We start from the raw sequence: 13,347 nt of genomic DNA on the forward strand, positions 1-13,347 counted from the left end.
TAAGGGGATAATGTGCATTTTAATGTTAAAACCCAATTTCTGTCCTCAAATAAAAAAAAGGGGGGGTGCTTTTTGGTGTCACAAACAGTTTTTTGGTCCAAATTTCTTCCAGAGTGGCAGTCCTGTGCAGAGTGCCAGCTTCTGGCTGTCACCCCAGTATCCAAACAAACCCACATCCCAGGAGGCTCTGCTGCTCATCATTTATTCTCGGTCAGCGCAGTCTCCAAGGAGACGGCCTCTGCCGCGCTACAAGGCGTGATGGGGAGCCAGGGGTGACAGCACTGAGTTTTGCCCAGAACGGTTCTCCGACACCGGCCTTGTCTCCATGGCTAGGCACAAGGCCTCACACCACACTCTGGGGGTTATTCACTCTGCCCAGAAAGTGCAGCGTGCCTGAGTCCTGCTCGTAGATGGCGAACAGGAAGGGGCTGCTCAGGGTCACATCCAGTGCCTCCGGTGAGCCAGGCTGCTGGACAGACGTGGTCGGCTGTTCCTCCTCTCCTGCTTTGAGTTCGAGGAGGATGCTATTGAGAACCTGCAAAGCAGAGAGATCTCTCCTTAAGGAGGGGTTACAGGCCAGGGACTGGCTCAACCGCCCCAAAGGGGGACACTGTCCAGCCTGCCAGAAGGAAGTGTGGACACACCTGTCCTCTAAGTGGGGGCTGGGCACCAACACCCAGCTCCCATAGAGGCTGCTGCTCAACATGCCCCTGTCCCCTTGTTCACCTGCCATCTTGGTACTCTCCCATATTTGGCTAAACAGCACAGTGGGGTCATGTCTTCTACAGTGACTCCCCTGTTTCTCAGCATCCTTGGCAATGCCAACAGAATCCAGGCACATCCTCTGTTTTACATAGCTCTCTGTCTATGGTTGAGATGCTCCCCAAAGAAACTGCAGACCAGGGCATGGGGCATTCCCCATCTACCACAGCTTTATGGAGGATGCAAGGCTGGACTAAGCAGGAACAGAGATGGGCCTGGAACTAGAGATGCCAAGAGAGCCAAGGGAGACCGCTGTTCCCCATGTCACTGGGAGCCAGAGTCCTGGCAGTGCCTGCTGCTCTTTCCTTCCTGCCCTGCTGGTCTTGGGCACAGCTTCCTCCGTGTGACCATCCACCCCCCCTTCCCTGCTACACAGCCAGAGCAGCACTCACCTCTCCCACTCGGGGGTTGGTGTCACCAATGTTGTTCAGATTTGCCTCCGCACCCAAAAGGGTGGGCAGCTTGTCCTCAGCCAGCAGGTCCTGCAGATTGTAGGATCCTCGGATTTCCAGCTGGGGCAGAGTCAGGCGGATGGCCCTGTGGAGATAAAGCCTTTAGGGGGCTGGGAAGCTCCCACCCACTGAAAAAGAGACTAAGCGCTCAGCCAGTCAGTGTCCTGAGTTGAAACAGTCCCTGCGGGAAGGGGGTGCATAAGACACAGCTGGAGAAAGCTGCTCTGGAAGCTGCACAGGATCCTCCCAGCATGGTATAATCAGGAAATGACTGCTGGGGAAAGGGGACTGGTAGAGCTGCCTCCAGGTTGTGCAGGGAGCTCCAGGGATGCAGCTTCCGTGAGTGGTCGCCCATGCTGCCCAACGAAGTAACTGCAATGAATGCTCTGAATGACCGAATTCTACTCGGAAGGGATTGATTCTTGGGTCTGAAGTTGGTGCCCTATCTGGAGTGAATATATATTTGCTTGCATCTCCCCAAGAAGGGTCACACAACAATACAGGACATTGTCACCCCAAGGAACTTCTCAGAAACAAACACAACAAAAACCTCCTGAAACAGGAGGAGGACCAGTAACATCGACTGTGGAGAGCTTGCTGGTGGTGGGCAGCTGTGTGCCCTGTGCTCTCAGCCTGGCTGCATAAGGAGTGCCTTCCCTGGAAAAGCCAAAGATGCCTTTGACTAACAGGCCATTAGCCAGGCAGAGCACCTCATCCCTATCACCCTGGCACTTGAGAAGTGGAGGCAGGGGGATTACCACGAGTGCTAGACCCTCTCTAAAACCAAAACGCTAATAAGATAATGGCCCTTATCTGTGCTGGATAGTTTTATGTCAACTTGACACAAACTAAGAGTCTCAGCTAAGAGAATGCCTCCAGATTAGGCAAGCCTGTAGGGCATTTTCATAATTAGTGATTGATGGAGAAGGGCCCTGCCCATTGTGGGTGGTGCCATCCCTGGGGTGGCGGTCCTGGTTCTATAATAAAGCGGGCTGGGCAAGCCAGGGGAAGCAAGCCAGTAAGCTGCATCCCTCCATGGCCTCTGCATCAGCTCCTGCCCCCAGGTTCCTGTCCTGTTTGAGTTCCTGTCCTGTCTTCCTTCAGTGATGGACTATGATCTGGAAGTGTAAACCAAATAAACCCGTTCCTCCCCAACTTGCTTTTTGGTCATGGTGCTTCGTTGCAGCAATAGAAACCCTAAACCAGCCCCAGTTGGCTCACTGCCTCCCTGTGGAGGAAGGGAATATCCATAGCCTCACAGATAACAGCCATACCCACAACCACACTGCTCATGATGGCAGGAGGGAGGGAGGGGGTGGTAACAGGACATGCTGTTTACATGGACAGACCTGGACAGACTGATGTGTGAGCATGCAGCAGATGCCATTCATGCAGCTCTACTCCCCAAGGTTCCCCGCACACTTCCTACCGAGGAGGCGGGTTCTCTATCCAAGTCAGGAGGTCGTTCCGGAAGATGAGGGCCTCCACCCTGTCGAGATCTGAGGTGCAGTGGGGCTGGATGAGCAGCAGGGTGGCTCTCTCACCTAGGGGCACGCACGTCACGGAGAAGTTGTTCTGGGTGTCACTCCAGTGCTGGAAGTTGCCAGTGCCGGAGATCATGGGCACAGACACCGAGATGCTGTTGTCCACCCAGAATTCATGGACTCCAGGCAGCTGAGAGAAACCTCTCATCGTTCCTGAAAGCAGCAGAGACCAAAGAGAAGCTCAACAGGGGTGGGGAAGCAGGGGCGGGACTCCTCCACCCTGGCTCCTGCCTCAGCTTCCTCCCTCGCCTGCACTGCCCTGGAGACTTCACCCTCAGGTGTTCTGATACTTTTGTAAATTGCAGCCACTTGGGTAATTTCCCCTACAGCGATCCCCAAGAGCAGCAGGAGACACAGCCCATGATGGTGTGGAGTCCGAGGTCTCACATCTGACACCTGGAGAACTCGGTCTGTTCCTCTCTGACCAAGCAAGCTCAACCGAGACCCGTTCTGGTTTGCAAACTCACTTTTTCAAACCTTAGACATTATGGTCTGGAGAGATGGCTCCATGGATAACTACTTGCTCTATGCACCTGATGACCTGAGCCTAGAGCCCCAGCCCCTTGTGCCAGTGAGACATGGTTATGCAGGTCCATAATGCCAGCACTGGGGATGAGGGGATAGAAGGACCCTTGGAGCTCACTGGCCAGCCTAGAAGAAATGGTAAGCCCCAGGCTTGGTAAGAAATGCTGTCTATAAATAAATAAATAAGTAAATAAATAAATAAATAAATAAGGAAAAAATAGAAGACACTCAACCTGTTCCTCTGTACAGTATGCATACGCGTACACCACACACATATACCAAAAAAAAAAAAAAAAAAAAGATATTTTTAGAGCAGCATTCGATTCCCAGCAACACTGAGCCCCTGGTTCGGCTTCCGGAGTCCTGCTCTCTCTGTGTCACCATGGAGTCCTTTGAGGCCATCAGTGGGCCGACACAGACACCCCAACTGTGCCCAGAGCCCTTGGTTCACATGGGGCCTGCTCTGATTGGACACTCGACAGGATTAGACAAACCTGCCATGACCTGTCCCAACTCGGTGGCATCACCAGAGCCATTTCTCTCTGCCTACTCACAACAGGTTGCTAGAGACTTTGGCCCCTGCCTCACACACAGCATATTTGAATGCAGCTGCCCAGGCTCCTGGCCCAAGCAAGACTCCACTGTCCAGCATCCCTTGCCCTGGAGACAGGTGTAACTCTACAGTGACCGATGCATCTGAACACAGGGCCTTGGGGCAGGGATGAATCCCCACCACCACCATCCCAGCTGCTGAGGGCAGGAGGGAACTAGGGACAGGACAGGAAGGAAACACGTTCCAAGCTGAGCCACCCCAGCCTGATGCCACCGGCTCAGCCAGCACTGCACTCAGACATTGTTGCATTCTCCTTATGACTGCCCTACCCAGCACTGAATTCCGGCTCACACATGCCCCCAAGCCCTCCCATTTACCACGAAAGGGACATTTAGGAGTTCAGGGAGATAGGGCTGAGATTGAGGGGCAGGCTTGCTTGGCTCACGTAGCACCTGCTCTGATTGGTCCTGCTGTATGAAGTCAGGGGTCCCCAGTGTAACTCCAGCAAGAAGGGGTTGCTGGGTTCCGACTGCGTGGAAGTAGAATGGTCTTGACCTCAGAGCCCTCTCTGGTGAGTGATAAGAGCCCTTCCCTAAGCCAGGCAGTGGTGGGGCACCTGCTTTAATCCCAGCACTTGGGAGGCAGAGGCAGGTGGATTTCTGAGTTCAAGGCCAGCCTGGTCTACAAAGTGAGTTCCAGGACAGCCAGGGCTACACAGAGAAAAACCCTGTCTCAAAAAAAAAAAAAAAAAAAAAAAAAAAAAGCCCTTCCCTAAAGGTCACTAGAGTGGCTCACACCTGTGATCCCAGCACTCAGAACACTGAGGTAAGAAGTATTTCAGAGTCCAAGCCAGTCCAAGGTACTCAGTGAGACCCTGTCACACACACGAAGCTCACATGAGAGAGACGCTGACAATCACTTCAGGGGCCTCAGGAATCTTCAGTTTAGGGGGAAAGCACTGAATTTTTGTCTCTAGCATAAAAGAGAAATGAGAAATGGGGCACGGCTTCGAGAGCGACCCGAAGCTGTCTGTTCCCCGTTCTCCCCGTGCTCCCCAGACTCCTCTCTGCTCACCAGCCCTACTGTGGGCTGCGTAAACTTCTCCCAGTCATGTCCCCTAGTGTCATGGAACCTGCCAGGGCCATTCAAGCTCCGGGGACATCAAGTACTGGACAAAGAACACTGGAGAGACCACAAGCCCAAGGCCTCGAGGCCTCACTAGATACAAATACTAGATACAAATACAAAAACTGTCCCCAAGGCTGTTGCTAAGGGGACCTGGAGTTTCTGAGGCACATCTGCAACCTCATGGGTGTGAGGAAGAGGGCAGGCCTCTGGCAGATGGAGATAGGCAGAAAAGGCCAGGCAGCAGTGAGGACAGGACACGGGTGAGCATCCAGGTCTCTGAGAGCTGGCACAACCCATTTTTCTCCTTCTCCTTTGCGTAAACTTCTCCCAGTCATGTCCCCTAGTGTCGTGGAACCTGCCCCTCTTCCCCCTCCTCATCTCCTTCCTTTTCTTCCCTCTCTCTCTCTCTCTCTCTTCCTCCATTTCCCCTTCCTCTTTTCCTTGACCTTTTTCCTCCTCCTCCCCTTCCTCCTCTTTTCTCCTCCCCTTCCTCCTCCCTTTCCTCCTCCCATTCCTCCTCTTTTTTCTCCTTCCCATCCCTTCCCCCATTCTTCCTCCTCTTTTCTCCTCTCATTCCTTCTCCCCTTCCTCCCCTTCCTCCTCCCTTTCCTCCTCCCATTCCTCCTCTTTTTTTCTCCTTCCTATTCCTCCCCATTCTTCCTCCTCTCCCTCCTCCTCCTCCCTCCTCCCATTCCTCCCCTTCCTCTCCTTTTTCTCCTCCTTACCATTTCTCCTCCATTCCTCCTCATCTTCCACCACCCCTTCCTCCTCCTCCCTCCTCCCACTCCCCCTTTTCCTCCTCCTTCCCATTCCTCCTCCCATTCCTCCTCCTTTCTTCCTCCCATTCCTCCTCTTTTTTTCCTCCTTCCCATTCGTCCCCCTTTTCTCCTTCTCTTCCTCCTCCCCTTCCTCCTCCTCCATCCTACCATTCCTCCCCCTTTTTCCTCCTCCTTCCCATTCCTTCTCCCACCCTTCTCCTCTTCCCTCCTTACCTCCCTCCTCCCATTCCTCCTCCATCCCTTCCCTTCACCTCTCTCTATTCCCTCCCGGCTGGTTCTGCAGTCCTCTACAGCAAGCCATGACCGGCACTGCTGCCCTTTAGAAGTGCTCCTTTCTCAGTGATCGTCTTCCCAGGGTTTCTCATGAGGACTGTGGCTCAGTTCCAGGCTCCTCGCCAACTTACACAGGTGTAGCCACCCTTCACCAGTCTCAGAGCTGTCTCGTTCCCTCGACATTCTGGCCTCCCCCTTTCCCAGTCTCAAGGCAGGCCAAGGTCTTTCCCCATGTGAATTTATAAACTGCAAAGATATTGACACAGTGGCCAGTCATCCCTGATCCCTCTACCCCATGCCGGGATGTCTTCCTGCTGGCCCCACCAATGCACCCCTCCTCTAGTAACCTCAATTTGAAGATCTGGGACCCTAGCATCTGTTCCCAGAACAGTGTCCCTGGACCACTGCACACCTTTGGGTGGTATATGGACCCCTCACACACACACCCCTGCAGTGCTGTCAGGGGCCAAAGTCTGACCTTCTAGAAATAAAACTGCCCTGCTCAGCCTACTGGAGAAAGAGCATCCTCACAGGGTGTGCCACCTCTGAGCCCCTCCACCCTCACTCCCACCCTGACCTACCAAGGCTTTGCAAGGATGTTTGCCCTTGGCCTCCTCCTCCAGCCTGTTCCAGCTCACTCCCTTTTCCACCTCACAGGTAGCAATGTTCCCTGCAGTGTTGCCTCAGGCATTTGCCCTTGGGGGTCTCCATACTTGCTGATGTTTAATAAGAAACCTGGAGGATCAGGATCTCAAGCCCCTCAAAGACCCCTGCCCGGTCTTACAAGTAGTAAGAGATCATCGAATGGATGAGCATCTTCCTGGACAGGGATATGTGTGCAGCTCCCCCTGTGAGCGGGTGAGCTGGGTGTTCCTGTGGGGGTCAACCACCGTAGTCTCAGGAGTATGACACAGCCCAGAAAGGCAGTTGGGTAGGGAGGCAGAGGCTGTGCCATCTTGAGCCAAGTTTGCTTTTTTTTTAGCCTCCAGGGCTTCACCAGGCACACAGAGGCAGAAACCAGTCACCTCTGTCCATCTCACACATGACCCATGGGGATGTCATGGAAACCCAGTGCTGCCTCTGGTACAACCAGGACCAGTGACCCAAGTGTTTGCCTCACCTTGGAAGTGAACGTAGGTGTTGAAAAGTAGGGTGCTGTCTGTACTGACCCCCTCCAGTGGCAAGTTCATCTTCCACCCTGTCACAGCCTTTATGAACCTGTTGATTTTCTCAGTGGCAAGAACTGGGTCAGTGGATAAATCCAGAGAGCGTGGGAAGAGGGCAGGGGTAAAGAGAGCCAGGCTCTGAACAAATGAGTGCTTTAGACGAAAGCCTGGAGCAGTGAAGAGCCCCACCACAATGGACTGTAGCAGGGGTGTCTGGCTGCTGCTCCCACCCTGGGTGACCAGCAAGCCCTGAATGGCCCGCAGGGCAGCGAGGACCTTGTGTCCATCTAGTCGGGAGGTGCAGTCTCCCTCCTTCACAGGGACATCCAGCAGCGTCTGCAGCTGGCTGGCCGTGGGATCTAAGGATCCAAGGTAGAAAGAGACCAGGGTGCCAAAGAGAGCTGGTGGTGAGAGGATGGCCCCACTGGCCCCACTTCCTGCCTCATTCAGCATCTTGTACATGCGGAAGCCCACGAAGTTGGCGATCATTGCGACCTGGGCAGCCCGCTTCCGGTCCTCATCCTCTAGCTTCTCGGCGGCCAGCACGAGCTGATCATGCAGGGTCTTCTCATTCACAGGGGAGGTCTTGGCCTGAATGGGCACAGGCTCGAACGTTGACTCTGGGAGTGTCTCCACACTGGGGTTCTCCAGCTGGGCGCAGGTGCTCTTGTTGTGGTAAAGGAGATGGAAGGGGTGGATGTATACGCGGTCCCCAGCCGTCAGGCTGACCCAGGTCAAGATGCAGAAGATGGTGGCCTTCAGGCCTGCCCCCGTGGGAGTCATCTCCGATCTGTGCATTTGCTTCTGTGTATCCTGGAAAAACATTTTTCGAGAGTGACAAGAGATTATTTAGAGCCCTGAAGCCAAACCTTTAGCTACCCTGGTATTCCCAGTGGCTATAATGTACATCCTGTGGCTAAATAGCCATGTGCTGTTCACACTCTCTGAGCTACTGGCTTTGGGAGTCAGGCTGACTTTTCTTCATCCCATTCCAGGGTGTGCACGTGTGTTTGTACAGTCGGTCTCTGCTGGGTGTCTTCAGAGCCTGATCTGATGTTTGCCATGTGTCTGGCGCTTCTAGCCATCCCTTGCGGTCTGTTTCTGCTTTTGTTTGCTATGTACTTAAGAACTCACTCAAAGCCAAAAGCGCGGCTGCTGTAGATAGCCCAGGAGACGGCACCTACAGCGGGGGCCAGTCAGGAGAAGGAGAGCAGTCAGAGATCCGTGGGAACCCAGGATGTTCCGGGTGGAAAGCACACTCATCCACTGAACTGCTCCCAGATCTCCTTGCTAACATTCCCACCTCCAGGGCCCTGCGGTGTGCCTGTCTGACGATGGAGTCCGAGGCTTCTTGAGTTGCTAGGTAGGTGCTGTACCATTACAGCCCACTCCAGACAAGGTTCATGCAGCCCCAGCTGGTCTTGAACTCACCATGTATAGAGTAGGATGGCTTGGAGTTCTAATCCTCCTGCCTCCACCTCCCGCATTACAGGTGCACCCCACCACTTGTAGTTTCTAAGTGGGCTAGGGATTGACCCAGGCTCTCGTGCATGCTTGGAAAGCATTCTATCAACGAGTTACATCTCTAGTTCTCTTTTGACTTTTTATTGTAAGACAAAGTCCAGTAAATCGCCCTGCTTAACCTTGAAATCACTATATTATATGAGCTTGTAACCCTCCTGCTTCAGCCTCTGCCATAGCTGGAATTCCAGGCCTGCTCCACCACATTCATCAGAATGTGACTGTATTTGGCAATAGCACCTTTAAAGACAAGGTAAAACGAGCCCTCCCCAGTGGGCTCCGATGCAAATTGGCTGGCATTCTTATACACAGAGAGCAGCAAGGGACAGGGCTACAGATCAGTTGGCGAAGTGTTTCTATTGCAAGCTTGAGGGCCTGACCTGGATCCTCAGAACCCGTGCAAAAACACTAGGTGTGGGGGCTGGAGAGATGGCTCAGCGGTTAAGAGCACTGACTGCTCTTCCAGAGGTCCTGAGTTCAAATCCCAGCAACCACATGGTGGTTCACAACCATCTGTAATGAGATCTGATGCCCTCTTCTGGTGTGTCTGAAGATAGCTACAGTGCACTTATATAATAAATAAATAAGTAAATAAATAAATAAATAAATCTTAAAAAAATACTAGGTGCAATAGCATATGCATGTAACCTCAGAGCTCAGGCACTGGAGACAGGTAGATTCCTGGGGCTTGACTCCCTAGGGTTCTCTCTAGCCTGTCTCAAAGGAGATGAACACCATTTTGACACGACATGAAAGGTTGTCATCCAGTCACTATACACATGAGAACACACATATGCGCACACACACACACACACACACACACACACACACACACACACACACACGAGGATATCAGGGTACAGGAAGAGAAATCTATTAGAGTCACAGGGAGAGGAGGGAATTTGCAAGACAAAGGCAGAGAGAGGCCCCAGGAGAACTTGGCTCTGACCATGCCTTGCTTTGGGTTTCTGGAGGTTCTCTTGTTATCTATCATACTAGGCTGTGGCACAGTCCTGGTAGAACCAGGCATACAAGTGACAAAGGCTAAGAGTTTATTCCTGGAGGACATGTGGATGGCCCACTGGGTTTTGTGGAGCCTTTGTACCCACGTGGGTGTGCCCTAGGGTTGATTTTAGTGTCCATGAGATCCTAGCCTGCAGCCATAATTGAGAGCCAAAGGCCTTGCCCAAGCCCAGGTCCTTCAGATATGCTCCAGGCAGGCTGGATCCCACACAGCAGCTAAAGAAGACTCTATAATTGGTTCATCTGCCCAGCCTGCTCACCCACGGTTGGTTTCAGTGGTCTATGGTAAGGCAAGGAATTGATTCACCCAGATGGCTATGAGGTACAGGAAGGGCTTGGGGCTCTGGCCAGTCATGGACCAGGGGATGGGGTGGTCCATTGAGCTGGATAGCCTTTCCCAGCCTCAGATACCACCCACAGTACATAGACTTAGCCTTGGATCCCAGAGGAAGGCTCCTGAGCTGACTCTGCAAAGCCTACCTCTTATTCCTCTGGTCCTAGTGTGGGAAGGTGAGTTCTATCCATCCTTCAGTTCTGACCAAGCAGACCATGTGCGCTTGCTTCTATAGGAACCAGCCTGGCATGTGGCTTCCAACCCCTTACCTCACTGTGGCCACCACTGTGAGCCTTGGCACCTCAACCCTGACTGAGGTCACCTTGACCCTTCCTTTCTGCTGCTTCACCTTTCCATGTACAACCCTCCACCAAACCACCTGCAAGGTCCCTAGGTGAGGATCTTAATGTCCGTATTGTTCTGTTGAAGGTGCTGCAGACATTTAAGGTGTAGGTCCTAGTGGGGGCCCAAGGCCACTGGGGGCATGCCATTAAGAGGGGTCGCAGGACCTGTGTCTTTCCTTCTTCGTTGCTTTTGCTTCCTAGCTACATTGGAAGCAGCTCGTTTTACCAGATGTCATTGCCATTGTCAGCCAACACCCCAGAAGTCCCGAGCAACAGTCTACCTGAATTTGACCTGCAATTCCAGTACCATGAGCCAAGACAAACCTTTCTCTTCATAAGTTAATGATCTCAGAATGTCACTATGGAGTTGCAAAGCTCCAAGGTCACCCTGGACTCCCATATTCCCGTGCTTGCCGAGGCTGCACATAGAATATCCTCCACAGACAGACAAGGTGCTCTTTGCTCTGCTCTGGTCATCCCACTGGTCTGAGAACCTTTGGCTTCTGACTGTCTAGTGCTTCATCCTTTTGACACACACATCTGGCTTCACCCATCATTCTTAAAGAAAGTTTAGAGGTTTGGGAAAGCAGAGTAGAGAGCTCTGCCTGTACTCACTGGCCTTTCCTTGCTTTATAATCCAACACAGTAGGGTCAGGACCTGCCTCAGGTGCCCAGGCCACTGGATGAGCTGTGGGGGTGAACACAATGTTTCCTAGACTGCTGTTCCTATGAACGGCCTCTGTCCAGAAGGTAGTGCCATGGCTGCTGTCCCAGGAAACGCGTCACTACTGTCCTTAGGCACAAGTGACTGTTTGTTCTTAGCTGTAAGCTGCTGTCAGTCAAGTTCACCCTAAGTGTGATTGCAGCAAATCTTGAGGACATAGGAGATCTCACCCCCACACACACACTTCTATTCCCTCCCCACCAGCTGCCTCTCTGTGTCCCTGTCTTGTGGCTTCTCAGGGCTATGTTGCCTGTCCTGTCATTATCAGGGTGCATTCCAGTGCTGTCTTCTGTCAATAGTTCATCTTCACCACTCAAAGTCTACCTCAGGCTCCCCACACCTCTCTCTCACCTCCTCTGTACCTCATAGCCACCAGAAGCACCCTATATCCTGTATCGATGTATTTACTATGTGCCCCACTGGTCTGCCTCCCACAGGTACCTGAGTGCCACAGGTTAGCCCACCTTCCTAAGGTCATCCAGGGATAGCTGTAGAATCATCAGTGCCATTTGTACAGGAACAGACAAGTCTTGTGACCTGCACCAGGTCACACAGCTGGGACTCAGCCCTAACACTTGAATCCATGAGTGGCATCTAGACATGACACATATTGCCTCTTAAAAGAAATAAGGAACTGAGGAGCCTAGGGCAGGTTCAGCACGCAAGAACACGTTGTTGCATAAATATGAAAATCCGGGTTCTCGTCCCCTGACCCCTTGTGAAAGACCAGTCACAACCACATACTCCCCTAACTCCAGAGAGGTGGAGCGAGGAGACAGGATGATCTCCAGGGCTTCCTGGCTGCCAGTCTAGCCCCAGCTTCAGGAAGGGACCCTGTCTCAAGGGACTAAGGAGGACAGTAGCTGGCAGGACACCTGGTATCCTCCTCTAGTCTCTATCTGTGTTCATGGCTCCTATGTCTCCATGCTCCTCCCCTACACTTCATATATACACATACATACATACATACATACATACATACATACATACATACATACATATGTACATAAATACACACGTCATACACACATATGTCACATTCACATAAATACATATATACCTTGGGCTGGGTATGGTGATACAATCAAGAGGTTGAGGCAGACAGAATTTAGTGAGTTCTAGGACAACCAGAGCTACACAGTAAGACCCTGTCTTCCAAAAAAAAAAAAAAAAAAAGGGGCAGACATATCTCTGAATCTGAGGCCTGCACGCTTTACAGAGTGAGTTCTAGGACAGCAAAGACTACAACAGAGAAACCCTGTCTCAGAAACCAGAAGTAAATAAATAAATAATATGCACATACACAACACGGCACACACACACACACCACACTAAGAATAAAGAAGGAGCTAACTTTTCAAAGTACTTCCATGTTACTGGATGCTCCTAACTTATCCCCAGCCCTAGAGAACCTCAGAACTGTGATGAAGCCTGTTCACAGAGGGGTAAGTTGAGGCCCTACAGGACATGGTGAGGAGCCACAAGACACAGACCACAGCATTGAGCCTGGATAGAGATGTCACGTGACTTGTCCCTTCCTGCTTCTTGCAGTCTGAACAATGAAGCCTTGTTCTCCCTTCAGGCTGGAGGAGGTCCAGGGGACTTGGCCACCCTAGTGCTGACCCTGTGAGAGTCTCTCTGCTTTTGAGGACCCATCTGGACTCACAGGAGGCAAAAGGACCTGGCCATCCCCTAATGAAAGACCATCAGTTCCCAGTGAGCCCAGTTTGGTGACCCACAGGGGACAGTTTACCTGGACATCTAGCCTTTCGGAATAGGAGAAGCAGTCAGTGCTCACATCTCCTGAAGCGCCTGCTACCACAGACTTCTCACTCCAGAAAAAATGCCATCCAGCCCTTCCCAGTGTCTCTGCCCAGTCCCGGCCTCCTCTTCCCACCCACAGCTCAGCTCCTGCCTGGCCAGATCCCATGAAAGAACCAAGACAAGAGTGCTCTGCTTACCTTCAGCGCCAACCTAGACAAGCACAGCTATCCCCTGGTGAGCCAAGCAGGCTTATTTATACTCAAGGGGTGGAGATGGATCTATTCCTGGGCTACTCTGTACAGAGGCTGGGGGAGGACCCAGATCAGGGAACCATGAGAATCCAGGCTTGACCAAGATGGATCAGGGCCAGGGTGATGTTCCTCTGGGCCCCTTCCAGGAAGCCCTACTGGCAGATGAGCCTCATGCAAAAATAGGCTGGCCTTGGGTTACACATT

General features: G+C 52.3%; 1 protein-coding gene across 2 annotated transcripts; it reads right to left on the minus strand.

The window, feature by feature from the left end:
• Agt (angiotensinogen (serpin peptidase inhibitor, clade A, member 8)) lies at nt 1–13,120 on the minus strand. Of its 2 annotated transcripts, none has more exons than NM_007428.4 (5): nt 13,090–13,120; nt 7,137–7,995; nt 2,644–2,911; nt 1,155–1,299; nt 1–535 (listed from the first exon to the last, which is right to left on the minus strand). In NM_007428.4, the coding sequence occupies exons 2-5, from the start codon at nt 7,963–7,965 to the stop codon at nt 344–346; spliced, it is 1,434 nt and encodes a 477-aa protein (NP_031454.4). In that variant the 5' UTR covers nt 7,966–7,995; nt 13,090–13,120; the 3' UTR covers nt 1–343. The 2 variants fall into 2 exon arrangements, with proteins under 2 accessions (NP_031454.4, XP_030099108.1); XM_030243248.1 differs by lacking the exon at nt 13,090–13,120 and adding an exon at nt 11,020–11,089.
• Nucleotides 13,121–13,347: the final 227 nt, after the last annotated feature.

The sequence above is a fragment of the Mus musculus genome, chromosome 8 (genome assembly GCF_000001635.26).
Source record: "Mus musculus strain C57BL/6J chromosome 8, GRCm38.p6 C57BL/6J".
NCBI lineage: Eukaryota > Metazoa > Chordata > Mammalia > Rodentia > Muridae > Mus > Mus musculus.